The 26,594-nt window shown below is 42.7% G+C and overlaps 2 protein-coding genes across 7 annotated transcripts in view; one reads left to right on the top strand and one right to left on the bottom strand.

Moving 5' to 3' along the window:
- The first annotated feature begins 1,151 nt into the window (after positions 1–1,151).
- DBX1 (developing brain homeobox 1) lies at positions 1,152–5,740 on the top strand. Its single transcript, XM_068194168.1, has 4 exons — positions 1,152–2,319; positions 2,802–2,903; positions 4,592–4,794; positions 5,135–5,740. The coding sequence occupies exons 1-4, from the start codon at positions 1,731–1,733 to the stop codon at positions 5,504–5,506; spliced, it is 1,266 nt and encodes a 421-aa protein (XP_068050269.1). The 5' UTR covers positions 1,152–1,730; the 3' UTR covers positions 5,507–5,740.
- Positions 5,741–15,991: 10,251 nt separating this feature from the next.
- NAV2 (neuron navigator 2) overlaps positions 15,992–26,594 on the bottom strand; it is a 405,891-nt gene continuing 395,288 nt past the window's right edge. For all 6 annotated transcript variants that reach the window (XM_068194174.1, XM_068194170.1, XM_068194171.1 and 3 more), the window contains 7 exons: positions 24,685–24,920; positions 23,373–23,527; positions 22,836–22,907; positions 22,163–22,359; positions 21,848–21,966; positions 18,492–18,695; positions 15,992–18,163 (listed from right to left, as the gene is read on the bottom strand). In XM_068194174.1, the coding sequence (XP_068050275.1) occupies positions 18,038–18,163; positions 18,492–18,695; positions 21,848–21,966; positions 22,163–22,359; positions 22,836–22,907; positions 23,373–23,527; positions 24,685–24,920 (1,109 nt within the window). In that variant the 3' untranslated portion in view covers positions 15,992–18,037. The remainder of the gene's footprint in view (positions 18,164–18,491; positions 18,696–21,847; positions 21,967–22,162; positions 22,360–22,835; positions 22,908–23,372; positions 23,528–24,684; positions 24,921–26,594) is intronic.

Here is a 26,594-nt window from a genome sequence, read left to right as displayed (position 1 = left end):
GAGCGGGGGGGGGGGGGGTGGAAACTCCAGGGAGGTTTTATTTCAAAGTGATACTTTCAGACGGCAGACCTTCCAAGTCAGGTCTGCAGGTGCTCGTCTGCTGGGGGCCGGCGAACAGCACCGGGAAAGCTTGTCAGGATCATAAGAGTTTCCAGGGCTGATTCCGTCCTCTCCAATAAATAACTTTTTATTTGAATCAAGGGAGAGGTTTAACAGACTTTCTTTCTTCCCCAATGTGATATAAATCGCAGATGCACTTTTATTGAATGGTTAAAGCATCGACATGGAGATAATCAACACAAAACGTCCGGACAAAAACCATCGAGAGAAATAAAGCTGGTTAATAAGATTTTTGAGAAAGCTTTGTGTTAAAAAGTAAAAAGGGAAAACAGCTGAAGGTGACAGTTAGTTCATGGTTAATAGGATAAAGGCTGCATGGTTGAGCTACACACTTCTGCTTGCAAAGGTTCAGACACCAAAGGGCTGAATAGGGTGCTTTTAAAACATAGGACATTTAACACATCTGTTATAGTCTTTAACAGAGAAATCAGGTAAAACTACTCTCAATAATTGCTTTCATCACGCACCTCCAAAGGAAACTAACTATACTTGCGCCTATTTCCATATTTGCTGCCACAAACAAGCCCTCTCTGCCAGAAAAATCCCTATTTACTACTTTCCCGTTAGACGATGTCATATGTCCCTCACACCAAAGCTAGGGGGCTCCGGGCTCTGTCGCAGAGACAGAACTCCTTCTGAGGGACATTGCTCCTTCTGAGCAATCAATACACCTTCCGAAATCCCGCACACACGCGAGGTTAGAAAGCAATATCAGGTGAATTTGGCTGCTTCGAGCCATGGACACCGACACAGCCCAGAGTAGCTCGGACAACTTCAGCCAAAAGGATCCAAATGCTACAAATGCTTCATTTTCACAGCTGGAGGGTAGCGATTCCCACTATTTTGTAGATAAGCTATAGAGGAGCAACAGACTGCGAACCCCGAAGGGGTTGCTCTAGTCTCACAGAGGTTCCCAGATGTCTCCTCAGATTTTGTGGGAGCAGAGTTCCCACTGGCCACACCAAAGCTCACATTTCAGTCTGGGCAAACCTCTCGCCTGAGCACAAGTACACGAGATTTTTACTAAACTCGGATCTTGAAAGGAGAGATTGACACCGCAAATATGCCTTATTCCGGACCTTTGATGTGCAGATAGAAAACCATCCCCATCTACACGCACTAATTCTGCCTCATACTAATATCAGGAGCAGAATATGTTCAAACCACGGTGGGATCCACGCTCCAAACGTGTTTCTCCCTCAACAGAACTTAGTTCCACGTTTTCTAATTTGTATTTTCAAATCCATAAAACCCGTGCTTTTTTGAGAGTCTGCAGATAAGTTTATATGAATATTTATTGATTTACTTCCTAAACTCAGCAGGGGAGCGGCAAACAAATTTAGTGCTTTCTTTAAATAATTCCCTTTCTACGAGGCAAGATGTCATTTGAAACTTTTAAATAGGCATTTAATTAGCCTGTGTGTGTTGCCTCTGAACAAAACCCTGCTGGGAGCCTTTGGAGCGCTGTATTCCAAAGAGGCGGTCAATATGCAAAATTGATGACTACACTTTCTTTGTGGCGGGGCCATTGTGCCCCGGTTGCTTATGAAGTCTAATCCAATCATAAATTGCAGCCCCGGACCAATGGAAAAGCCGGGAGCTCGCCCTGAATGAAGCTCAAGTGGAGAACTTTGTTGAACCCCATTGTTGGGGCTGTCACTTTTGAAAGAGCCTCAGCGGGGCTGACCACTATAAAACCCATGGTCCAGGAGGAAGGGGAAGAGAGAACTCCGCCAGACTCGCTGGCTGGATCTTTACCAACCCAGGTTTGCAAAGCAGAAAACAAAAGCAAACGAACAAACAAGCAGGCGAGCGGCCCCAGCCCGGCTCCACGGACGGCCTCTGCGATGATGTTCCCCAGCCTCATCGCCCCTCCAGCTGTCTACCCCAGCCTCCTCCGGCCGACCCCCACCCTCACCTTGCCTCAGTCCCTGCAGTCGGCTTTTTCCAGCCATTCCAGCTTCCTGGTAGAAGATTTGATCCGGATCAGCAGGCCCGCCAGCTACTTGCCCAGGACTGCCCCCCCGCCCAGCATGTCCCCGCCAACCTCGGTGGCCAGGACGGACTCGGGGACGCCGGAGCTCCCCAGCTCCACCAACGCCGGCTCTAGGAGGATCTGTTCGCCACAGACTTCCAGCAGCGACTCCACTTTCCTGAAGTTTGGAGTCAACGCCATCCTCTCCTCCACGCCCCGATCCGGTAAGCGGGGGACAGTCCGAGCAGCCGCCGGCTGCAGCTCCGGGCGCTGGGAACACACCGTCCGCAGGAGGTGGGTGGCGGCCGAGGGGTAGCGCAGAGACCCGGTTTTGGAAAGGGAGGCAGGACGACCCAGTCCCAAGCTGCAGAGCCCTCTGGCATCGCTCGGGTTTCAAGGGCGAGGGGCAGCGCTGCCGGCGGCCGGAACGGACGGGAGGAGCAGGCGGAGGGAGGGGTCCCAGAGACGAGGGGTCCCCCGGCCGTGTCTTCGGGCTGACCCTGTCCTCACGGGTGCCGTTTTGCTGGCAAAACCAGCAAAAGTGCCTCTTTCCCTCGGCCCTTCCGAGTTCGGTCTAGCTCTTTTATTTTTTTCTAAAAGTACCACAGCGTTGGTCTCCGGACCGAGCGACAGAACCCAGCCTTGCCGTCGGTCGAGTCCAACTGGCGGTTACTCTCCGATTAATTTGATTTTATTTATTTACTAGAAGCCTCCCCTGCGTTGCTTCAGAGCGTCCCGCCAAAGACTTTCTCCTTTCCGTACTTTGAAGGATCCTTCCATCCCATTCTCAGATCCTCCTATTTCCCAGGTAGGTGTTTGAAATGACCCTGTGTGCGGGCGGGCCCCTCTGCGGGCACAGCCCGGTGATTTCTCCCCGTCCCTGCGTTCCTCCCGCCGGGGTTATGCTGCAGTTCAGAGGTTGGAGGGAGTACAACATTCAAGCATCAGTCGCGCCAATTTGCTGTCCGATTTAGCGCAGGCAGTGACTGCCTGACATTCCCTGCCCGCTCCCCCCGCTGATCCGCAAATTAGCCGGGATTGTCACGGTCCCGAGGCGAGGCGGGTCCCCGCTACCTCCCTCCCTCCCTCCCTCCCTCCCTCCCTCCCGCCCGTCCTGGGGATGTTTCAGCACCACGAGGAGCGGTCAGCTCCCGCCGCCCGCGCTCCGCGCCCGCGCAGGGAGGGCGGGAGGGAGCGAGGGAGGGAAGAGAGAGGGAGCCCGTGGGTGTCCCCCAAACCCTTCCGCGTTACGGGAGGGTCCAGCGCGCTGCGGGAGCGGTGTGACTGCCCTGCTCCACCTCCGCCGCGTCCTTATCCTCCATTACCTCCGCCTACTAACCCTTCCGTCCTCCACCTTCCCGGGTACACCGTCAAACATGGGAAAGGAGAGAAAGCAGGCCACGGAGCTGTGATTGTTACAGCACCGAAATATTATGATGCTGAGAGAACAATTAAAAATAACCCACCGAAATCTAATTACGCAAACAAGCTATGAATCTTAAAAGAAAACAGGGAAAGGGAGAGAAAAAAAAAAAAAAAAAAAAAAAAACAAAAACCAAAAGAACCCAAAAAAAACCCCAAGCTCTTCTATTCATCCTCTGGATAATGGAATTTGCTTCCTTTCTCCAGCATGTGAATAGCCTAACAAAAACAACTTGAGCTTTATAAATAGCTTTTCATGTCCATTTAATGAAAATGATTTGGGGAAAGAGACGATTGTGCCATCAGTATTCTCCGGAGGAGCCTGGCATGCAGTTGTGTTTAGTTTGAAAGTGTAAATCTCTTTTGTTCCAATAATATATGGCGTTAGCTGCTTGTTCTCAGTCTTTTTCTGTTAGTTCATTACTACACAATTACCATTCACGCTTCATTAGCATCTCTGTCTCTCTTGGGGAGGTTCCCCCCTCCTTTTTTTTTTTTTTTAAGGCGAAACTCTGCCCTTTTTTATCATACTAATGCCATTGGGAACCAGGCAGTGTGCTAATTAGCTGCAACTTTTAATGTCTTCGAATTGAGTTCTCCAACTTTGGAGCAGGGGGGAGGGAGAGAGAAGAGATTATTATAAAAAGATGAATACTGGTTGATCAAAACTGCATCTGAAGAGGAGCTGTTTTGTTCGGAATCAGAGAAGTCCTCATTTTCATCTCTAGCATAATAAAGCATCTGAAATGATAAAAGCATCTGAAAAAAAAAAAAAAAAGCTTCTGAGTGGGAGGGAGAGCTTTTTTATTATACCTCTATCTTAGCCGGTACGCCTCGCTTTGCCTTTTCAGGCCGGGGACCTTTGATTCTCCCAACAAAACGGGCCACCATTGACCCATTTTCCACATTTGAGCTGATAGATCTAATCCCGGCGATCACTGCCTCAAAAGGGGACGGCTGGTTAAGCCTAAAGCTCCTTTTCACGGCCCCAGGTTGATGAGTGCCCACCCGAAGGGCAGGGAGTGATGGCGGGGGCCGGTCTGCTCAGCTCAGTGCCGTGTGTCCCTCCCACAGCTGCCTCCGCCGTGGTCCCCATCCCTGGCACCTTCTCCTGGCCACTGGCTGCCCGGGGCAAGCCCCGCCGGGGGATGCTGCGCCGCGCCGTCTTCTCCGACGTGCAGCGCAAGGCACTGGAGAAGATGTTCCAGAAGCAGAAGTACATCAGCAAACCCGACAGGAAGAAGCTGGCAGCCAAGCTGGGCCTCAAGGACTCACAGGTGAGAGGGGCCCCAGGTGGGGGAGGGCAAAGGGTGTGTGGGGAGCCAAGATCCCCCACTCCCCAGGGGCAGCTTGAGAGAAGCAGGAGAGAAGGGGATGGGGAGCAGGGAGAACACCTAAAGCAAGTTACAGGTGATCAACAGATCCAAAAATGTCACGATTCCCAGCTGGGTGAGTAGGACCAGCCTGATTGCCCCTGAGCTCTCTCCTAGGCTCCTCCAAAGATCAGATTCTGTGGCTCCTGTTAGCTTTAGTATGGGCATGTGCAGGGTTTTGAGAGTGCAGCCAAAACCACCTTTTCTAGTCCCTGTTTCACTTCTTTGTTACTTTGTCCCCTAGGTAAAGATCTGGTTCCAGAACAGGAGGATGAAATGGAGGAACTCCAAAGAAAGAGAGCTCCTCTCCTCTGGTGGCTGCAGAGAACAGACCCTACCCACCAAGTTCAACCCTCACCCAGACCTCAGTGACGTAGGCAAGAAATGTTCAGGAGAGGAGGAGGAGGAAGTTCCCCCTGTGTGCCCACCCAGCCCCCAGCATCCCCTAACCTACCACCAGTCTCCAGAACATCTACACCTGAGGGACAGACTGGACTCCCAGATGTCTCCTTCTCCATCCCACTCTAGCAGCCCCAGCAAACCTTCAGACTTCTCAGACTCAGAGGAAGAGGATGATGAAGGGGAAGAAGAAGAGGAGGAGATAACAGTCTCTTAGATCACTTGCCTGCCCCTACCATCACATGAGGACACTGCAAAGATGTAAATAAACCAGAGTGCTATAAATTGAAGAGGTGCTCTCCAACCCCAATGTCCACATGCTTCTTCAATGCAGGCTCTTTATCACAACAGCTGCTTCCTTCTCACTGGTGTTCCTCATTTGTTGCCCTGTGTGGAGGTTTTCGTGTTCATAATATCTGCCCAACTTTTCATAAGTCTCTCTGCTTAGCAATCAATATCTGAATAATTAGCTACTTTCTCCCAAAAAACAGACAACAGGCAGCTCCTGGCTGTACAGTAGGGAGGAAAGGAAAATTTCCCTGTAGGAAAGGAAACTTCTTCCCCCAGATAAAAAAATAATCAAAAATACAATATAGATGGGGTGACCATTTCTATCAGCTTCCAAGTGAATTTCCAGCTACTGTATTACTTCAGCTGCTACTGAAGACTTGTCTGATCTAGCAACATTTCCCTCCAAAATAAATAACCTTGAGGGACCCAGACCAAGCTCTGCCTCCCTCCTCACCCCAAATAGCACCATGCTTGTGCAACAAATCCATTGAAATCCCTGGAATGACTTTGAAGGTATAATGCAAGCATGCCCTGTGTAATGGAGATCTTATATATTTATGATTTTTGCCTTAATTTATTCATCAATATTGTGTTCAAAGCACTGTCTAACCCATCTTCTTGCCCACATTTGTGCTTATTTTCCTCTTTGCTTCTCCTATTCAGGGTGTGGACAGAGGAAAGTGGATACATCTCTTTGATTTTTAACTGAACTTTGCTGTCTTTGCACAGCTTATATGAACTGTACACTATTTTGTACACTTACTCTGTATGGGTGTTTTATACCAAGGTTATTGTCAATTATTATAACAATGGCTCAACAATGCTTCTCTCTCTTTTTTTTTTTTAATTAAATGACAGCTAAACTGCAGGTGAACGCAGCTTTGTAATTGCGTAACTTATAAAGAAACACTTTTATTTTGTATTTTACCATGTACAGACTCCAAATATATGTATATATTAAAGTGTATGATTATCAAATAATAAAAAAAAGTAGATTTCCAAATTTGATCGTTTGGTAGTACTTGGTTCTAGATAATAGGTTGCTGTAGTTTTGATCATTTGGTAGTAATTGGTTCTAGATAATAGGTTGTTGTAGTTTGTGTATGGGAGAGGAATCTACCTTATTAGTTATTCAATAAGAATTTAACAGTTTCTAATTACGTGATTTTACAAGAATACCTTCCTGCCTTTTAGCTAGGGAGCAACTCTTCACACATCGCTAGGATACTACAGCTTATACACTGGGAGCAGGCAATTAATTAATTAATTCTTACAGGATAGAGAAACAGAATGAAAGAGATAAACTTTACTCTTCAACCTTGAGTCCAGCCAAGGATCATTACTACAGCATCAGGCAAATCCATAACCACCCACCTGCTTTTTGTTTTTACATTTCTGCTATACACTACAGAAATATCAATGGGTTTTGCCTTGTTTATAGGCAGCAGAGTTTTTCTGAAACAGAGATTTCATTACAAAATTGTGTTTATTTTCTGCTCCATGATCTTTAATGCCCACCATTCATGACACACCAAAACAGAAGAAACAAATGCAGCAGATGTCCCCTAGATACAGATCTCCCTCTGTGAGAGGAGAGCTGTCTCTCCCTCCACTTCATTGCCACAGCCACAAGGCAAGGTGTGAAAGGAAGAAGAGAGTGATTCCATTTGGAATGGACCTACAAAAATAATCTAGTCCATCTTCAAGGCTGGCTAAAAATTAAAAGTATTATTAATGAGCATTGTCCAAAAGCCTCCTGAATGAATTCTGGGTATTTAACCTGTTTCCAATGGATACATCTGAGCTGGGACACATTGTCACATTTCTCATCTTCTACCTCTCTGACACCTTGAAGCCATTAGCAATTGATAACATACACTTGATACAGGTGGAATGGAAAAAGAGATGGAAAAGACACAACAGTATTTATCCCACAAAATATAGTGAAACAGTAAAAGGGCTTGTTGGGTTTGTGATTGTTGAGTTGTTGTTTTGTAAAAGCCATGCACAGAAGAAAAGCTAAACAAGGAATTCATTCACCGCTTCCCATAGGCAGGCAGGTGTTCAGCCTTCCCAGGAGAGCAGGGCCCCATCACACAGAATGGTAACTTGGGAAGCCAAACATCATCACTCCAAATATCCCCCCTCTTCCTCCTTCCCCCTGCTTTATATACTGAGGCTTATGCCATGTGGTCTGGAATATCCCTTTGGTCATTTGGGGTCACCTGTTCTGGCTGTGTCTCCTCCAACCCTCCCAGGCACCCCCAACTCCCTCACCAGTGAGGCAGAACAGAAAGCAGAGGAGGCCTTGGCTCTGTGCAAGCCCTGCTCAGCAATAACAAAAACATCTCTGTGTTATCAACATTATTATTAAGGTCTGTATTATTGTGCATTTTGCACAAATGCAAAGTACAGTCCCCTACCAGCCACTGAAAGAAAATTTACTTTGCCCCAGCCAAAACCAGCACATCCAGTAAGCATAAGACTATAGTTAAGTAACTTATAAAGACAGAATGAATTCAAAACACAGCTCATTTTAAAATCCACTGGCTACTCTAGAGAACATAGATGCCATCACACACACTTCAATACTCTAGAAAGGAGCAAGTCCAAAATAAGAACATTGTTTGTACAAAACCCTCCCCATTCATTGTTCAACAGAAACTGCTGATCTTCCTAAACCCTCTGCTCTTTGCATTTTCTCTGCACTAGAAATGCTATCAAAAATAACTTTTTAAGACTGCTTCTTTCAGCATGAGGGCTATTACATCTTACACTGCTAGACAAATAGCTGTACTAAAGGAAAAATATAATGGAATTGTCATTTAACAGGGAAAAATTCTTACCCAAAATGTGACATTTATTAATCCTGTGGGAATCAGAAAAATAGAAACTTCCACAGAAACAGAAGAGTTTAATTTGCAGCCTTAGGAGAAGCTTAGATTGATATAAAAATACAATACACAGACATTAAGTAGAAAAATCATAAAGTTATCTTTCTATAATTGTATGAAAGACTGTACCTTAAGTAAGTAAGAAACTGTTTAAGTAAGATGATGAAAAGTTTATAGAGTATTAATGTAATAATATGAAATAGGTTAGGAATTTAGAGGTTATAATAAAATAATATTATATGCTTTTATGTGTACATATGAGACAGAAGCCCATTAGGCAAAAGTATCCACAGTGCAGCAAAATAAAGTAAAAGTAATAGGTTAGAAAAGCAAAATAAACCCTGTAGCAACTATCTATTAGTTTAGAAAGTTATATATTGTCTTATAACAAAGAACATGTAACTACTCTTGAACTGTAGCTGACAGCTTGCTCCTTTAAAATCTCCCAGCCTCTGAGACTGATGTTTATGTGGACAATAAATCATTCTTAGCCTAGAAATAGTCCCATCCCTTCATTAAAGGCAGCAACAGTAATAAATCCTACACTTCATTCTTTTCACCTTTCAGAGTCTTTTTTTTTTAATAGCAAAAAGAACATTACATGACTACTAAGCACTAACATTTGAGATTCAGGGATACCTTAATATGAAATTAAAGGGCTTGTTTTGATTTACCAACAGCTGTCAGACTGCATCTGTAGCTGCAGGAAGGGGACCTCCTTCTTCAACATTTCCCTTGTACACTTTGAATGAAGAATCCAGAGCTCACAGCTACCATGGGATGACTCATGTGGCACAGCTGCGCCAAGGGAAGTACTGCAGAACTAGCCATCCTTTTTGGAGGTCTAATGTCAAAGGCATAAACATATTTATTCTCTTTCCTCAAATGTGGAGAGATACTAGGCACTTTGGGAGGATCTAGTGGCAGCTGGGTTGTCCTGGTGTGCATGGCATTGGAAGTTAAGCTTGGGTGTATTTCTGAGAGCAAAATGTTCCATAATTTGCTATTAACAGGCGGAATGTTGGAGGCGACCTCCCTCCATTCCCTCAGCACTCTCTCTTTCTCTGTCTCTCTCTTTATTTTTAATGCAACCATCTGTATGCTTTGGGAAAGAAGGGAAGGTGATAAAAAGCCTTCCCTGCCTTTATGGAGATGGAATGGTTTCTGTAATGACTAGCAGAATCCAGAGTTTTGGAAACTCTGGTAATTCCATGCGTAATACACTCCCATAACAATCTCTGCTTTAGGATATCAAAGCTCTTTTTAGTGACCCAGCAGCCCAGAGGTTTTGTGTGTATTTTCTTCCTTCTCAGAGACAAGAGGGACATCTCCCAGACTGGGGAATGGATAAGGCAGAGAGGGGGACTTGACTTTGGTGATTTTGAGCTCAGGGTAGCAAATTCTCAACTATTTTATTCCTAAAGAAACCAGCTGGTTCTACATCTGTTCCTGCTAGCATGGGAGAGTGGCTTTTGGACAGGGAGAGAAAAGGAAATAAATCACTCTGGGGAGTCTGTGCTGTTGCTGCCTGCAGAGCTGTTGGCGACAGACCTGGACTGTGTCCCTCTGGTCCTACTCCCTGGTCCAATGGCTTCTTGAGCAGTATCCTGCACAAATGGGGAAGCTGAAAGTGTTTTCACCTAGCCACAGCCAGGCAGACAAGGCTCCTGCACAGCCCTTTACTGGGAGCAGGTTGAGTAAAAAATTAAAATTTAAAAAAAAAATCTCTTTTGAGATATTGAGAAATAAAATCATCTCTTTTTATTTATGAGACCTATCATCCAGGAAAGTTTGAACATTGCAATAACCTTAAAGAGGTTAAGTAGAGCACATGATGCAAGACCATAATTTCCAGAAGCAACCAGCAAAGGCTGAGAGTGATGACAGGATATTAACCACAACCAGTCCTAAGCCCCCATCCTACAGGAAACTAGCTTGGTTTGAAGAGACCCAAGTTCAGTCCTAGATAACACTGATGGCATTTAAAACCCTTTGCTGGGAAGTTCAAGGTGGCGTTTGACAACAAGCTGTGGGCTCTGTTATTGTGAGGAGCAACAAGACAGAGTTTCTCTCCTGGCTGTGCTCCCTCCCCAGCCCAGCCATGTGCCAGTGCTGGGAGCAGAAGTGATCAGACTGAAGAGCAGAAATGGATCTGTTCCCTGGATTTGCTTTTCTAGAGCTGGAGCTGTCCCGCTGCTGTGTCTGAGGAGCACATGGCTCAGCAAGGATGGCAAAGGTCATCCCTTCTGCTGGCCCTTATCAAGTGACAAAATTGGACACCTTCAGGGCTCTTATAGTTTTGAACCAAGATTGAATTGATACAAGTAAATAATGTCCTTCAAGCTCCGAAACCCACACCAGCACCACTTTCCCAATCCACATGACAGGGATTTAATGCCTGGGAAGCCTAGCAGAGTGGGGCCTCACAGGAGTGCCTTTACTTGACATGCACAACTGCCAGGTGTGCTGCTTTTACCTAATTTTCCCTCCCATGCAACCAGCAAAGGGCTAAAATACTTCATAAAATCATACAACAGCACAGGTTGGAAGATCCTCTGGTCCAGCCTTTTGTGGGAAAGGGAATCTAGGTGAGGACTATTACCCTGATCAACCATATTTTGGAAAACCACCATCAATGGGGACTCTACCATATCCTTGAGGAGATTGTTCTTTCTGTAAAAAATATCATTGAGACAGCAAGATAAAACCTCTCCTGGTGCAGCTTGTACCCATTGTTCCTTGTCTTCTCCATGTGGCTCCTTGTGAAGAGAGCATCCATCTCCTTTGTGGCTATCCTTTAGGTACTGAACTCCTGCCATGAGGTCCTCAACAAGTTTTCTTCAGGAGGAGACTCAACTGCTTAAGTCTTTCTTCACAGGACAGGCTCTCATATCCCTCCTAGGTTTAGCCAAGCTTAGCCTTCCTAAATACAACTTTGTATACCCCACCAAGGTTCTTGTAGTCCTTGGTGGCATTTGGCCACCTTCCAGTGGTCAGTATTTATCTTTTTTTTTTTTTTTTTTGGTGTTTAAGCACATCCCAAAGCTCCCTGCTAAGCCAGGGTTGTATCTTGCTCTGCTATCTCCCTCTCCCTTTGTAGGGGTTGGACTGTTCCTGAGTAATTCCCAGCCCTTATAAGCTGCTTGTGCTCTCCATGGATGCTTCCCACAGACCCTCACAGCTGGGCTCTGAGCATATGGAAATTTCAGGAATGGAAGTTTCAGGAGTGGAAGTTTCAGTGCTTCTGAAATCCAGCGGTTTTGTCCTATCAGTTATCTTCAGTGTTTTTAGCAGGATCCGAAACTTCACAATGCTGTTATCATTATATCCAAGGCCACCACCGATATGCAGTAAAGTAAATATTATCAGGTAGGTTGTGAGCACTAAATCCAGCCAGCAATGGGCTGTTCTGCAGCAGGAAGCATTTCTCAGAGCTTTCCAGGATCCTCATGGATGACTTGGGCACTCCTGTGCAGAAATAGATTGTTTAACAGTCAGAACTGATTTGGGACTGGAGGTTGGTGGTCTGGCAGAAAGTGTGAAGCTGAAAATTGTGCAATAACATTGTCAGAAATCCTGTTGTGGATGAGGTTTAGTGGCTCACACAGATCTGAGCTCATGAGCTTGTTCCTTCCCCACTGGGCTTGGGCTCTGTGTCCTAACTCCTCTTTTGCACTGGGTGGTGCTGGTTCATCACAATCCCGATAAAAAGGCACTCAGGTCTGGTAAGGGAGGCATCAAATGCTATTTGTTAGAGAGAACACTGCAAGATGGGAACAGCAGAGACAATCTTCTGTCCCTTAGATGCTGAGAACCCCCAGTGAAGCAGCATCCACACACAGCATCCTGGCCACACCCCACCCACAGGTGTGGGCATTCAAGGTGTTACAGGAGGGGGTTTTCTCACAGCAAAAGAACTCTATTAACCCTTTCTGCTGTCAAACAGAAAGGATGTACCCATGAGACCTTCTTGTTGCATGGTTAGACAAAGCCAAGGACACACAGATGGCTCAGCCCCATGCCGAGCAGGAGCTGCATGTCTCTGTTAGAGTGGCCTGAGCTGATCCTATGGACAAGGGCTCTGTGCATCACAACCTAGGTCTGGAAGGCAGCCTGTCCTCGTGGCACAGGGCAGAGCAGCACAGCACAGTCTTGGCCATACTCAGGCTCTCTGACATGCAGATCACCGGATCTTTGATCTACAATGGGCTTTCAGTCAGGATCTCAGTGGAAGACGACCTCCTCCCATCTGCCTGTGGATCCCATTTCAGGTAAGGTCCTTCAGACTTCCTGATTGGCCAGCCCCACATGGGTGAACTTCCTGGAGGAGGAATTACCCATATTTAGCCAGAGCATGGTCTCCACTCCCTGTAACATCTCTCGAGCCTCCGAGCAAATCAGAAATACCTGTGACTGAGCAGCCTGCTCTTACAGAAGATGTCCGAGCAGGGGGTTGGACTAGATGACCTCTAAAGGTCCTTTCCAGCCCAAACCATCCTATGATTGAGGAAGGAGACAGGAACATGTATTTCTGTGTGTGGCTAAGCCAACAAAGATGATGATTGGGAAGGATTTGCCTACAGTCAGCCCCACTGCGAGGGGCAAAAATGGAAGTTGTCTTCAGCTGCTGTGCTCTGCTCTAACCCCCAAAAGCCCAGATTAAACATCCATATTAGAAACCACAGATAACCCTTGGTTACCACAGAGATCAATGTCAGAATCCTGGCATCAGTTATGTGGTGAAATGGACAGAAAGTGTGGAATGGAGGATGGGAGCCTGCAGGGTATCAGGAGGAATTTCCTCTCTGGTTCTTGAGGCGACTCCTCCAAAATACCAGTGCAAAAGGGCAGAGGAATGAGAAAGGTGTAAATACATGTCACAGGCTGCAGACTGAGTTTATAGAATGACTCCAGAGAATTTCCCGTTTCCACTGCAGAAAGGAAGTCAGCACTGATCTTATGGAACTGAGAAATGATGAGATGGATCCAGGAAGGACATAAAATGAAATAGGATGTTGGAAACAAAAAAAGTAGGAAAATAAAGGTTAAAGAGATGAGGTAAAGGAAAGAAAAAGTCAAGATAAGTGTACAAGACAGTGTGCATAGAACAGAGAAAAGAATAATGCGGGAAAGGGACAGGGCAGCCAAAAAAGGAAAAGAACGGAAGAATTCCTGAGAGATAATAAGCATTTTGGCAGTCCAGCATGGATTAAAAAATTGTCCAAGATCATGGCTGAAGCATTTTCCAGGACCAAGTTTAGGACATACAATTCTGTGAATCAAAGGAAATTTACAGAACACAGAAAAATGTGCTTGAGTATGTCCAAAGCAATTCTGCCTCTGGAAAACTGCTGTGGAGGACAGACAATGCCCACATTACAGACCACCTCTGAGCTACCATTTACACTGCTTTGTCATTAAGAGTATTTTTGGATTGAACAAACTTGAATGCAGATCATCATTTTTCAGCAGAACTTCTCTGATTTCTTTGAAATTTTCTACATGAATCTGTCATAGCAACATTAAACATTCAAACAGGTGATAAGTGGACAAGGAACTGTCAAAAATGAAATACGAAGACAGTAAGTGTCCAGGAAAAAAAACCCCAAACCCCCTAGATTTTAAGTGCAGAGGTGTTTGCATTTATCCTTTTTGAATAGAGAACTTCTACTTTTTTTTTTTTAGTCAGAGTATTTATTTGTCATGAAAGATTATAGTTTCCTACATGTTTTTACTGACTGTGTATTTATTACTGTATAACCATAAGGTCTCTATCAAATGGGTGAAGAGAAAATTGGAATACTGTGTGGAATGCAAAGGTTGTCTGGAAGGGTGGGAGATGCCCCTGGAGATATTCCAGGCAAGACTGGATGGACAGGTGAAGGCTGTTGGCACCTCCTCACAAGTACTTAATAAAGCCAACAAAACCAAAGGAGTGAACCCCATGATCTGCAAATGAAAAATTATAAAATGGTGCTTAGGAAGGGATAAAAAGATCTGGGAAGCCACAAATCTGAATAAATAAGCATCAATTTTATTGAATCATGAATAATTTAAGACTGGTACAATCATCAGTTTTATTCTCCATGACACAGGGTGGGGAAGGGGTAGAAACGGGGAGAGTGAGAAAGGGGAGGCATGATCTCAAACAGACCATTCACAAATTCCAATCCTAAATGAGAACTGAAAATTAAATAGGGAGAGGAGCAAATGGAAAACATCATAAACGTACACAAAATACTCAATTCCTAGTTTTCTCTTTAAAAATGGCTAGAAAAAATTCATCAAAATGCAGCACTTTTAATCAAATATTTACATTTCTATGTTACAATGAAAAAATGTACATCTTATAGAACCTATTTCATAAACTGTTCCACTGGAAATGACTAGATCAAAACAACCTTCCATTTAATATCAACAAAGATTTTTTTACTTTGTTTTTGTATATCATTTTTTTCTTGAAAGAAAATTGCCACATTTAGACAAGATTTCATACACATAATATCGAAGTTAAGCATCAACAATGAAATATCAAGTTTGCTTCTTTCAAAATGTACAAAAAGGTTAACCAACCCCCTCCCTCCCCTTCCTCAAATAAACCACATCTCATTTATGGCCTGCATCATTCTTGGCAATTCTGAAGGAAAGAAAATGGTTTATTCTCTCAATTTATAACTCAACACGAATGTTGCATAGAATCTTGCATTTCTTGTTGATATTTCTTTTAAACAAGCCAACTTTGTAAGGAGGAGAAAAAAGGAAAAAGAAAAGGAAGTGTTTTGAAAAAGTCTTAAATGAGAAGAAAGTCACATAAAGAAAGACTTAATCTATGGAAAGTCTTGATAAAAACTAAGATGTTTCACAACAGGTAACCCTGCTTCCCAAAGTTTCAGAAAAGACATGGAATATTGTAATACTCAGAATGACTAGCCTATTCAAAATTGCCTATCTCACTTTAAGTCAAGCTATTGTCAATAAAAAGGAAGAGAAAATAGAAATTTCTTCCTGAGCTTAAGCACAAGATTAAACATGAAAAAAAAATACCCCGTTCCCCACAAATAAAACACTACTTTAAAGATGTCTTTTAGCACTCAGTTAAAGGTCAACTGAGACATTTTCTAGGATATCAAGTCCTTTTAAAGCCCTAGCCCTGCAACTGGATTTTTTTTACAGGCACATGCTCTGTCTGCATGGATTCAGTTGGGGGATTAGGTACCAAAATTCACAGTAGTAGTAGCAGGTAAAGTCAGTGTTGGGAAGCAGAATTGTCAAGACTACTGGAAAAATTAACTTCTCTCAAACTCATCATCAGCATGCTATGGATTTGATTCCATACAGATCTAACCCATTTTTTACAGTACCAAGAACTGGTTTAGGAAAATTGGCTGAGTAACCTTTGTTATTCCGTTCAGTGAAATAATGAAATCAGAGTTCATAAGGTTAAAACAGTAACAACAACAAGCTCTTCCCCCCGTCATTAAAATATTTAAATTTTTCCTTTTACAATATTTTTCTTAAAAAAAAAGTCATCAGCACTTAAAAGTTGTAACAGGAGCATACTCAAGACCAGCTTAGTAAGACAAAGTAGTTATATTACAGAAAGTCATGAGGTATAATAAAACCATCCTCTCAAGTTGAGCCACAGAAGCATGAACTTGTTTGTTATGTTCATTTAAACCCACAAGCTCTTGAAAAAGTGTTTGTAATAAGATTTCTTTGTGTACATTGAAAAACCAGCATATTCCTGTAATTTATTAGAGTTGAAAAGCTTCTTTTGTCTCTCCTGCATGGATAAAACAGCTCTTCAGTGATTTATTAGCTGGGGATTGATATGAACCTGAAACGTTATCTCATTTCTCTCCTTTTTTTGTCACATTTAAACAAATTCTAGTATCTCATACAAACAATACTCACAGCAACTTATGATATTTCAAGAGATGACTTTAGCCCTGTTTCTTTAAATAAAATCCCATAATATACAGCACTAATTTAATCAAACACAATTAATACAAAATAAGGCATCGCTTTTAAAAGTCAGCACCAGAGGAGAGCTAGAAAGGCTCATACAAATCCCTTCTGAGGAGTGAGGTGTTGGCTGAGGTACAGTTGACATGCTGGGGGCGATGGTGTCACCAGGAAAGTGCAATTCTTTGGGAGGTGTTCTTGTTCCCCAACACAAGTACAAGCCTTAACACTGATTGTGTAGGTGTGTGCGTTCACAGAGGAGGAGAAACCAAACCAGGTTCACAGCTCTGCCACAACTCAAAAAAAAGCATGGCACAGCTAAACTCAAAAGATGCAGTACTCAGTACCTCAGTACCCTTATCTTTTTTTTCCAGACCTGAATACTGCTGAAATGCTTTTTTTTTTTTTTTTTTTTTACTTTGCAACTGAAAAGAAAAGTCATGGAACTAAGTATTGTCACCAGAGTAGCACTGGAATGCCACAGAGCTGAATTTTAATTAACCCCCTTATGGTTGTGCTGATTGGAACAAAACTTTGGAACAAAACCCAAAGTTTTCTAAAAACAACTGTCACATTTCATGGCAAGAATTAAAAACTGAAGGTCTGACTCATCCCTTTGCAGGGGTGTAGCTCACCTCTGTGTACAGAGCTCACCATACCTGTGCACTGCCAAGGGTCCTCTGGAGCTGTAGGACTCCATGGGGCACAGCCCTGCCACTGACTTCTCTGAAGGTGGGAAGACCTCTCTCTTCAGGGTGGATTAGTGGGGTGTAAATGCCGCAGAAGTCAGTCCAGCTGGTGGTGTGGATGTAAGTGGGAAGAGAATTGGGCCCTGACTAGCAAAAGGCTACCTGATCTTTCACTTGTAACTGGATTGATTGCTACACAGTGTTTGAAAAAAAACCTGATTTGTTCAGACTGTATATATATTTTTATATATTCCTATTTATATATATAATCTTTATAAACACACAATGAAAGAAAGCCAAGGTCTCAGACTGGCAAGGAGAGCAGCACTTTTTGTTTTAGTTTCATTTCCTCCTTTTCTCTTTTTTTAATATTTATTCAAACTTTCCTGTTTTGCAGCTTTGCCTTCATTGAGTATTATTACAGAGGCAAGCGATATTGTTATAGCACCAGAACTATATGAAGCTGAGTTTAACCCACAAAGCTGATAAAAGTCCAGCCCTCATGTAAATGTGTTTGGTCAGAAGCAGCATAGGCAAATATTCCCTCTCCCCTCTCTTTCCAGACAGCACATGGCACAAAGCTATTTGCTTCACAGCTGTGAAGTTGCCCCCCACCCCAGTCCCTTCAACTTAGTTATGATGACTACTTTTAACATCTTCAGGATCTTAGGCATGAGAGCTTACAGCAACTAAAAAGAAGGAAACAAAGGAGTAGTGCAGTTCTCATCATCTCCAAAATAAAAATAATAGAAAGGTCAATTCCTATTGCCTGCACCCAGGTTCAAGATTGCTCCAAGTGTCTTGTTCTTGCAGCTCTTAATACTGAGATCACAGCCCAGGAACGGGTTATTTTCATCAGTCTGTGATCAGGGCTCTTGCCAAGTAGAAACAACTTCTGTCTGAGGGAGATCACAATGTCGACTCCAGAGAGGAATCCAGGATGTCATCATGATGGCTGTTGCTGTTGGAGTCGCTGTCATAACTCTGGGGACTGGAGTAGTTGGCTGCCTCCTGCAGTCTCATTAGCATGTTCATCTGCAGAGGTAAGGAAGTTCATGATTATTTGTATTTTGAGGTAGGAACAACATTAACTCCACATGACAGCTACAGCGGCATTTGCTTTGCCAGTGGGCAAGGAAGGAATGGGAGAAACAAGCAGGGTCAATAACACTGAGACTCAGAACAGAGGTATTGACTGTAAATCATAGCAGCATTCAAATTAATGGTAAAACACAGCTTTTCCAGTAAAGGAGAAAATGAGATGACTGAAGGGATTAGTCTACGACCACAGACCAGTTCCTGTTTCTAATCCCTAGAAACAAGGCAAATGAAACAGTTCTGCTGTTCAGAAATGAGAGCTTACCAAAGGATCTCCTTCAGCATCACTCACTGGAACTTGTTTGCTGGTGGAGCCTTCCTGGGACACGGAGTAGCCATCAAAGCCCACATCCTCGGGACGCAGCTGGAGCAGAGGAGGCCACTCATGGTGCTGGGGGCTGGCAGCCCAGGGGTAGGTGTCCATGACCCACTTGGCAGGATCCTCCCAGGGCGCTCTCTTCCCATACAACTGAAAGAGCACAAAACCATGTCAAATATTCCAACCATCTCATCCACTGACTACCTAACCAAAATGAACGTGCCTTGGTTCTTGGGCTGCAGGAAACACTTTGCAAGCAGGGCTGAACATGAGAGTTTCCTTACCCTAAACACACACAAAGACCTTTGTCATGGCACTGATTTGGAAGGAGCAGACCACCTTCTCTGAGATTACAGTGCTCTCCTCTTGGCACCAGCTGAAGGAAGAAATGCCTGAAAACAATATCACCTAATTAAGTCAACTTAAACAATGTCAGCACACAAAAGAAGCCATCAGTGCTGACATCTGGATTGCACTGGCAGCTGCCTTACAAACTGCCATCCATGGAATGTGGAGGAGGAAATGTGAGATCTGTCATCAGGCAAGAGTGACGGATGTCAAGGCATAAAGGTTTCAAGTCAGATTTTTTTCGTATTCAACCAAGAAAAAACACCAGCAGCATTTGTCCATGCTCAGGCTCCTAAGTAGGCAAAGTCTGCTTCAAAAACATTTTTCTGGATGGAACAGACTGCACTACTGAATCCCAACATATTCTCCCTGTTCTTTTCCATTTGCCTTAGCTAGACAACACATTCATTTGAATGCCTCATGACTTCCAAAAGCATAAATACAACTACAAGTGGCTTTAAAACATTAATTTCCACTTTATAAATATCACCATCAACATCCTTCAGCAACTGGAGTTTGTCTCTGACATTTTGTCACTGTCCCCTTCCTTTATCCCCCTGCACAAGGGTAAAAACAATGGTCTAGCAAAGAAATTCACCAGATCTCTGATGGATCTAGGACTATCTCACTTTCCTCAATACTATTTCTCCGTGGTATGTTTTTTGTGGGTTTAGATTTTGCATGCACAAAGTATTACAGTGCTGTGAATACCAATCCTTGGTGTGCTGTGAAGCAGGAGGGAGCAGAGGTGCCAGCAGATGGTGCTAGGCAATCCGAAACAGAGCCTCCTCCACAGCCCAGACCCTTCATCCTTCAGCCCTGCTACCTTATCTTCCCAGCTTCAAGATGGGGCAAACCAGATTTCCTGTTTTAACCTTGTTCTCAAATTTACAGTGATACATGTCATTTGGTAAGTGGCAAGGATTTTGTATTTTTCACATCTTTTCTCCTGCAAAACTCTGAGTGGATCTGAGCTCAGGAGAGACTAAATGACTCATGACCCTCTTTCCATGGCAACCAGGTCTGTCCACCCCTCCCACTGGCACATTTTCCAGGGAGCAAGTCATGGGACAAGGATGGGACAACAGGTTGCTCCACAAAGCATGAAAGAAAAATCACTGGAGTATGAGTGATAGTGGCAGGAAACCACAGGAACTCTGGGTCCTCTTTTTGCTGGTGCTGCATTCTGTACTGATAGACCAAGCAGGAAGAACTTGGGTTTTATACAACCTTCTAATTTTCATGTCCCTGTTTTGAAGAACCAAACAAGTCAGCTCCCATGGGAGCAATTATTGTAAGGATTCATTTGGCTTGTTTGTATTTGATACAAAATAATTCTCTAAATGAGAAAAAGAAATATAAAAGTAGCTGAGAGCAGATCTACAGAGATCAGAGCAAAATTAGGAATCCACCTTTCCTTTCTGACAGGCAATTTCAGGAAAGAAGATGTGCTCTCAGAGGAGACTTTGTGGGCATGAGGAACAGAAAATAGCCCCAGATGAAACCCACCTTTCTAGCATTAGCTTGTTCATTAGCACCATTCTGGCTACTCTTCAAGTACTAAAGTGCATTTTCTTATTCATCAACCAAACAAAAGAGAAATTATTTAAATAGGGATGAATTAGTGCAATTTGGGGAAATGGGGCTGAAGGGGATAAAGAATCTAAAGCACAGTGAGAAACTGAAGTCCTTACACCTGGAACACAAGCCACTCAAATACACTAAAAGACTGAGATACTGGGCAGAGCAAGGAAGCAAAAGGATGGTTTTATCAATTGCTCTCTCTCCACTTCCATTACTAATTTTTCAATGCTTTCCACACATACTGATCAATGATATGAGAGCTCCAAAACCCAGTACAAGGAGCCTATGCATTACTGTGAGTATCAGTTTTCTCCATTTCAAGAGCAAGCAAAATCACCTGCTCTCATTTCTCTTGTTTTAGGTTGGAAATATTCCTGGCTCCCATTACCTGCCTTTAAAACAAGTTTCATGTAAAATGGTTCTCCTGTTCTATTTGTAGCAAAGTTCCTGAGTGTGTTTTGTACTCCAGGACCTATTGTGTTCCTTATGTCTAGGAGTCCACCACAATTTCAAAGAGAATGAGGTCTCCAAGTACCGACAAATTTCAAATGGCAGCTGCCCAAATTGTACCCAAAACTTGGAGAATTCATGTATTTCACAATTTTTTAAGAAGCCATTAGTAAAAGATTAGTTCTAAACCATATTTTAAAGTAGGTGCTGCTGGGTTTATTCTGTGAACAAAGAGCTGGTTATTAAAAAACCTCCTTTTTTTTCCCTACCTAAATGGCAAGTCCATAGCAATTCTCTGCTGAACCCTCCTCCTGATTCCAACAAGCTTCATAGTCATATGGACACCAAAAACTATTCCAAATTGCCAGATTATGAATCAATTACTAAACACAGACAATCAATAATGATTTAACTTCATCCCCTGAAAGAATCGTGAAGGAATCTACTAAAAAAATCATCTTATATACTGAGAAGTAATCAAAATGTCACTGATACTGCTTCTACCACTCATGTATACATTCTCTCCATGCAAAGCTTTGTTCCTATGCTGAAAGATTTGATTTCCAAAGGGAAATCCTGTGTAACAAAGTTAATGATGACAAGCATATTTTTCTGCTGCACAGGATAATTTTAAGGTGTGCTTCTGGAACTCAGTATTGAAAGCTATTTGTATATCTAACTCCCCCCACTGCAAACATCAGCAGTTTGGCATCTAATCGCTTCTTCTACTCTCTATTTCAAAAGTGCTTGAAGAAACTAATTCTGCCTGAGATTATTGACAATTCTGGTTACATTTTCATAGACATGCAGATATTCAACATGCAAGGTTGTATCTACAGAAAATGTTGCCACTACTGAGTTTTGTTGCCTTTTGAACAGATGCCATTCTAGACCTATGATTTTTCCCTTTGCCTGCTCACCTGTAGTCCTTCTCTTACTGCCTCCAGAAGATATGGAATGATGGAGTAGTTCCACAAGTCAGTGAACCAAACTCTAGAACCATCTACATCTATTGGACAGGAAAGGAAGAGCCGTGGACCTGGAGAGGGAAATTCGGATATTACACTCAAATTACAAGCACAATAAGTACCAAAAATAGGGTGATGGCATCTAAAATTAGGGTTTTAAAGAAAGCCTTTTTTACATGACACAGCACAAGGAAGTATACAAAGATACGCCTGATATACAAGGAAATAAAATAAATATATTTACACATGCCTGGGCAGAGTACTTACCAATAGTAACATCAGAGGAACTGTGAGCCTCCAAGAATTTGTTTAGATGTTGCCAGACCTTGGGAATCCAATCAATAATCTTAACCAGCTCTGCATTCCTCATCCTGCCTCTGATCTCTGTTTCAATCAGTTTTCTTCTCAGGAAACGGCCGAGAAAGCCTTTGACTGGCTCAGTGTGGTTTGCACATAGCACCCATCTATGGCACAACAGCAGAAATAGACATTATTTCTCTTCCATGCTACTGAGTGTAACTATTCCTGACTACATTTCTCTTCTTATTTCCAGATTATCAAGATCAAAATGGGCTATTCCAGTCATACATGTTTTTCAGCAAAAGTTATTTGGAATATTTCACTAGATGAGCCGATATTTGTTGTGCATTGTTACAGCTCATTTCTCATTAATCTGCTTTGCCTAAATATTGTCGTACTGAAAATCTGGTAGAAAATCATATATCTTAACAATTTTCTATGAAATAAAAGTTTTATGAACCCAGTTCCTTTAATGACAGTACCATAACGAAGCTGAACATGTCAGGGCAGCAACCAGGAGCAAATGGCATTTCTCTCTCACTTTGCTATTTCAGCTGATAAGAACAATTTCAAATGACTCAGTAACCATTACTCCTTTTCTAGCCCACAAACACAAATGAGAAACATGAATAAAGAGTACCTGAAATTATGGTGAAGTTGAAGATTAGGTGTGGAGGAGGTGGCTTGGTTCATTGTGCCAATAATATATGGACTATTGGGAGAAAAAAATCAAGAAAATCAAACTTGTGAACTTTGAAAAACAAGTTTTAAGTAAAACCTGAACATTAAAAAAGGTCATTCAGAATTCTTTTGTGAAAGAAGGTTTTGTAGTTACTTATCACCAAATTCTCTACTGAGATTCTGTGAACATCAAATTCTGGAAGTAAACCAGAAGTCCCAAAACAGGACCTTTCACTACAAATGGGGGTTTATTACTAATGACCCACGTCATAAAGCAAATACAACTACTTTTAAATTACTTATTTCAGAAAAATGGATAATTTTGTGAAGGAAAAAGATCCCTCTGAAGCACTGTCCACAATATGGACAACCTGGTCATCTTCCTCCACATTACTAAATTAATGCAGACTTTGGTTTTGTGTGAATGGATTTTGCAGGAGCAGTGCTCTGAGTACAGCATTAACATTTGCAATGTGTTCTGTTACTATTTCTTTACCATTTGTGGTACTTGCAGTTTAGAAGTCCATTAAAGATCTCTCCTAGGGAGCTAACATGGTGCAAATTATCCAAAATGATGACAAGAGGCATATCCAAAGCATTATTTTCACTGTTGCACTGGTCTGCCAGGTTGGACAGGTACTGGCGGAGTTCCTGCAAAGCAGATATAAAGAAAAGAAGCAAAAAATTTTTTTTCTTCACATTTCTTTAAAAAATCAATTAAGATAAATAAGCTTGGTAACAAAATCTAAAGCATAAGAGTCTGACATCTAACAAATCACACATTTTCTATGAGAAAACACAAGATATGGTTTTCTTTCTCTTTTGTAGCTTATGCTGAAGACTCAAGAGACTTTGCCAGAAATCATGTGTGAGATAAGGGCTTAAAGAGGGGTAATATTTTGTAATTTAGTTTGTGTTTTTTATTCATCAATATCAGACCTAAGAGGTCTAAAACATATTTTTGTTTCTTTTCAGGAACTTGATCAACTCTCCCCATACCAAACCAAACTCTGCATTCCAGCTAGATTTGTTGTATCATCTTGCAACTGTGTTTCGGTCAAAATACAGATGACAAAATTAATCTGGAACAAACCACCCCTCATCAGAGGCCAAATTTGGATGCCTTCAGTAACGCTGGAAAGAAGGACAAGCTTCTGGTGCTGCTGCTGAGTGGATGAAATGCTCTCAGCAGCTTTAAAGCATGTCTGAAATCATACCAGTGGCAGAACCACAATTTCAACCATCCCTTTCTTCCAGAGGAAAATATGCCGAAGGCCATCAAATACACAGCTTTTTTTTTTTTTTTTCCTTTTCTTTAATCTAGATGATCACTGGAAGTATATTCAGCAAAACCAGCAGCACATAAAAAAGCAAAGACACGCCTTACCTGCCCAGGAATGTGTCTGCACAACAGCCCCTCCAAACCCAGCACATAATTACAACTGCTGATACCTGCAGCTGCAGAAGCTCCTGACAGCCTGGAGATGCATTTGAGGGTTTTGGGAAAAGTGCCCACATGCAATAGGGATTGTTCAAGTCTCTGGGAATTTTATGCAGTTGTTTAACTTCCTGGGCAATTCTCAGGCTCCTAAACACTTGAAAATCATGACACCTTTAGGTGTTTAAATACACACCTGGACACCTGCTGTTCCAGACCCATAGTCAGGTGAATATGAAAACCTTTAAGTACTGTTTCCTTCAGGATAAACATAATGCTTTGAAAATGAAGCTGAGCTCAAAATGACAGATTAGGAAAGGTCTCTTATTTTGGACTCGTGGCTGTGTGAGGAGGATTTGTGCGTGCTCACCTTGCTGGATTTGTGGTCGACGTTGAAGGTGGCGATGATGCCCTCAGCCAGTTCCTTGCCCTCCCTGAGCACCATGTACTCAGACAGGCAGTTGGCTAGGTAGGTTTTGCCCGTGCCACTGGGGCCAGACAGGATGATCCTCCTGTGCTCCATCAGCAGGGACACGTAGCGCTGCAGGATGGGCTTGGGGATCAGCGACTCGAACACCATCCCGTCCAGGCTGTTCTCACAGATACCTGCAGCAGGGAAACAGGCTTCTCTTAGGGGGATTTCCAGTTTTTATCCAAACGGACCTGATCAAGCTGCTCTTCACTTCAGAGCTAAACCCCTTCCCCACCCCAGTATCCCTTGTGGTTGAGAGGCACACATAAAGCTGGAAAAGAAGTGCACAGGTGACCCGTGGGCTTAGCCTGGATCCCCCTGCAGCCTGTTTAAGTACTCAGCTGCATCCCTAAGGCCCTTTGGAAGCTGCCACACCAAAGGATTCCAGGCCACACTTTTCATGCACAAGCCATCCATTTTACAGCATTTCACCACGCATTCAGCCTGAATGTACCTGTTTACTTTTGGATCACTAGACAAAAAAAACCCAGATATCATCAACTCCCCCTACTTTCCCAAATGCTTGTAATTAAACTCCTCCTCTGTATGCTGATAGTTATCTTCTCTAACAGAAAACTCCTACTGATAAGCATTTATGCCATGTCAGCAGTCACTTTAGGCAGAATTGGCTTAGGGAAAATACACAGTGCTTCAAAATAAACAGCAGGAAGGGAAGTCGGCAGATCACCCAGAAAAATGTTTGCACCTCAGTGGTTACTTGGAATATTAAATATTTATATAGGCAGCTTTATAGCTCAAAGGTATATGTAAGTGATTTTCCATAAATTGATTAAATACATTTCAATTTTATTGAAAACTGTTATCACTTATGAACCTTCAAGGCACAAGTCGAGTCAGTGCAAGTTAAATATAAACTCAAACTGCAGCTTTACAGACACAGTTAGATCTTATGCAATATTTCAGTTAGGCTTTACGACTGGATAATGCATTTTATATAAGCAGAATATCCTGGGTTCATGTCAAGCCTCAGTAAGTTGATGTATTTCACAGTTTATTTTATCTTCCTGCTGACTGCTTTGCTATACAAGGTAACCTAGTTTTTACACCAATACTCAAAAATCTGCTTTCAGTCAAATTTCAAAGTTGATCTGAAGAATGTTTGGCACTGCTCTCAAAATACCATCTGTCTGCAAATTTCACTGGTCTAACTTTGAGCAAACTGATATAAGTTCAAAATGCAGCAGTTGAGGGTTTTACCCCTGAACTTAGTTTCATAGCAGAGTTTTCATAAAAAAGTTCTTCCTGAGAAACCAAATGAAAAACACAAATACTAAATTTTTATCAGTATTACAGAATGAAATCAATGGGAATTCTGAAAACCGTACATTTTGAGAAATCCAGATTTTAAGGAGTTTCGTAAAATTTGGGGTCCCTCCTTCCTGGTACTTAAGGAGGGACTCTTCAGTGAGATCAATCAAGCAAATGAGTCAAGATCCATTCTTTTTTAACCCTGCATAGGAAATAACAACTATAGCTGTGATAAAGAGCTAATGAAAATTTGAGGCTTGACTCATTTGGAAAGTACTTTGCTGCTCAAACAGCTCCAACACATCCCTTGTGGTGTGAGGTCTTCTCCAGGACAACTGAAGATCTGTGGAGTGTGCAATTTTTCCTAGAGTTACAGGTTGAAAACTTGCTGAAATTACAGACTTAGCATTACCCCAAGTGCTGGCTTTAATGAAAATAGCAGGAAGTAAATAAATGGTAGGAATAGGAAAAAGCAGCACAATAAGAAGTCTCTACTCCTCTGAGTTTCTTGATACAGCAAGCTCTGATAAACCTCAGTA

This window comes from Anomalospiza imberbis, chromosome 6 (genome assembly GCF_031753505.1).
Source record: "Anomalospiza imberbis isolate Cuckoo-Finch-1a 21T00152 chromosome 6, ASM3175350v1, whole genome shotgun sequence".
Lineage (NCBI taxonomy): Eukaryota > Metazoa > Chordata > Aves > Passeriformes > Viduidae > Anomalospiza > Anomalospiza imberbis.
The sequence above is the reverse complement of the archived record's forward strand: the minus strand, read 5'-3'. Positions and strand labels throughout refer to the sequence as shown.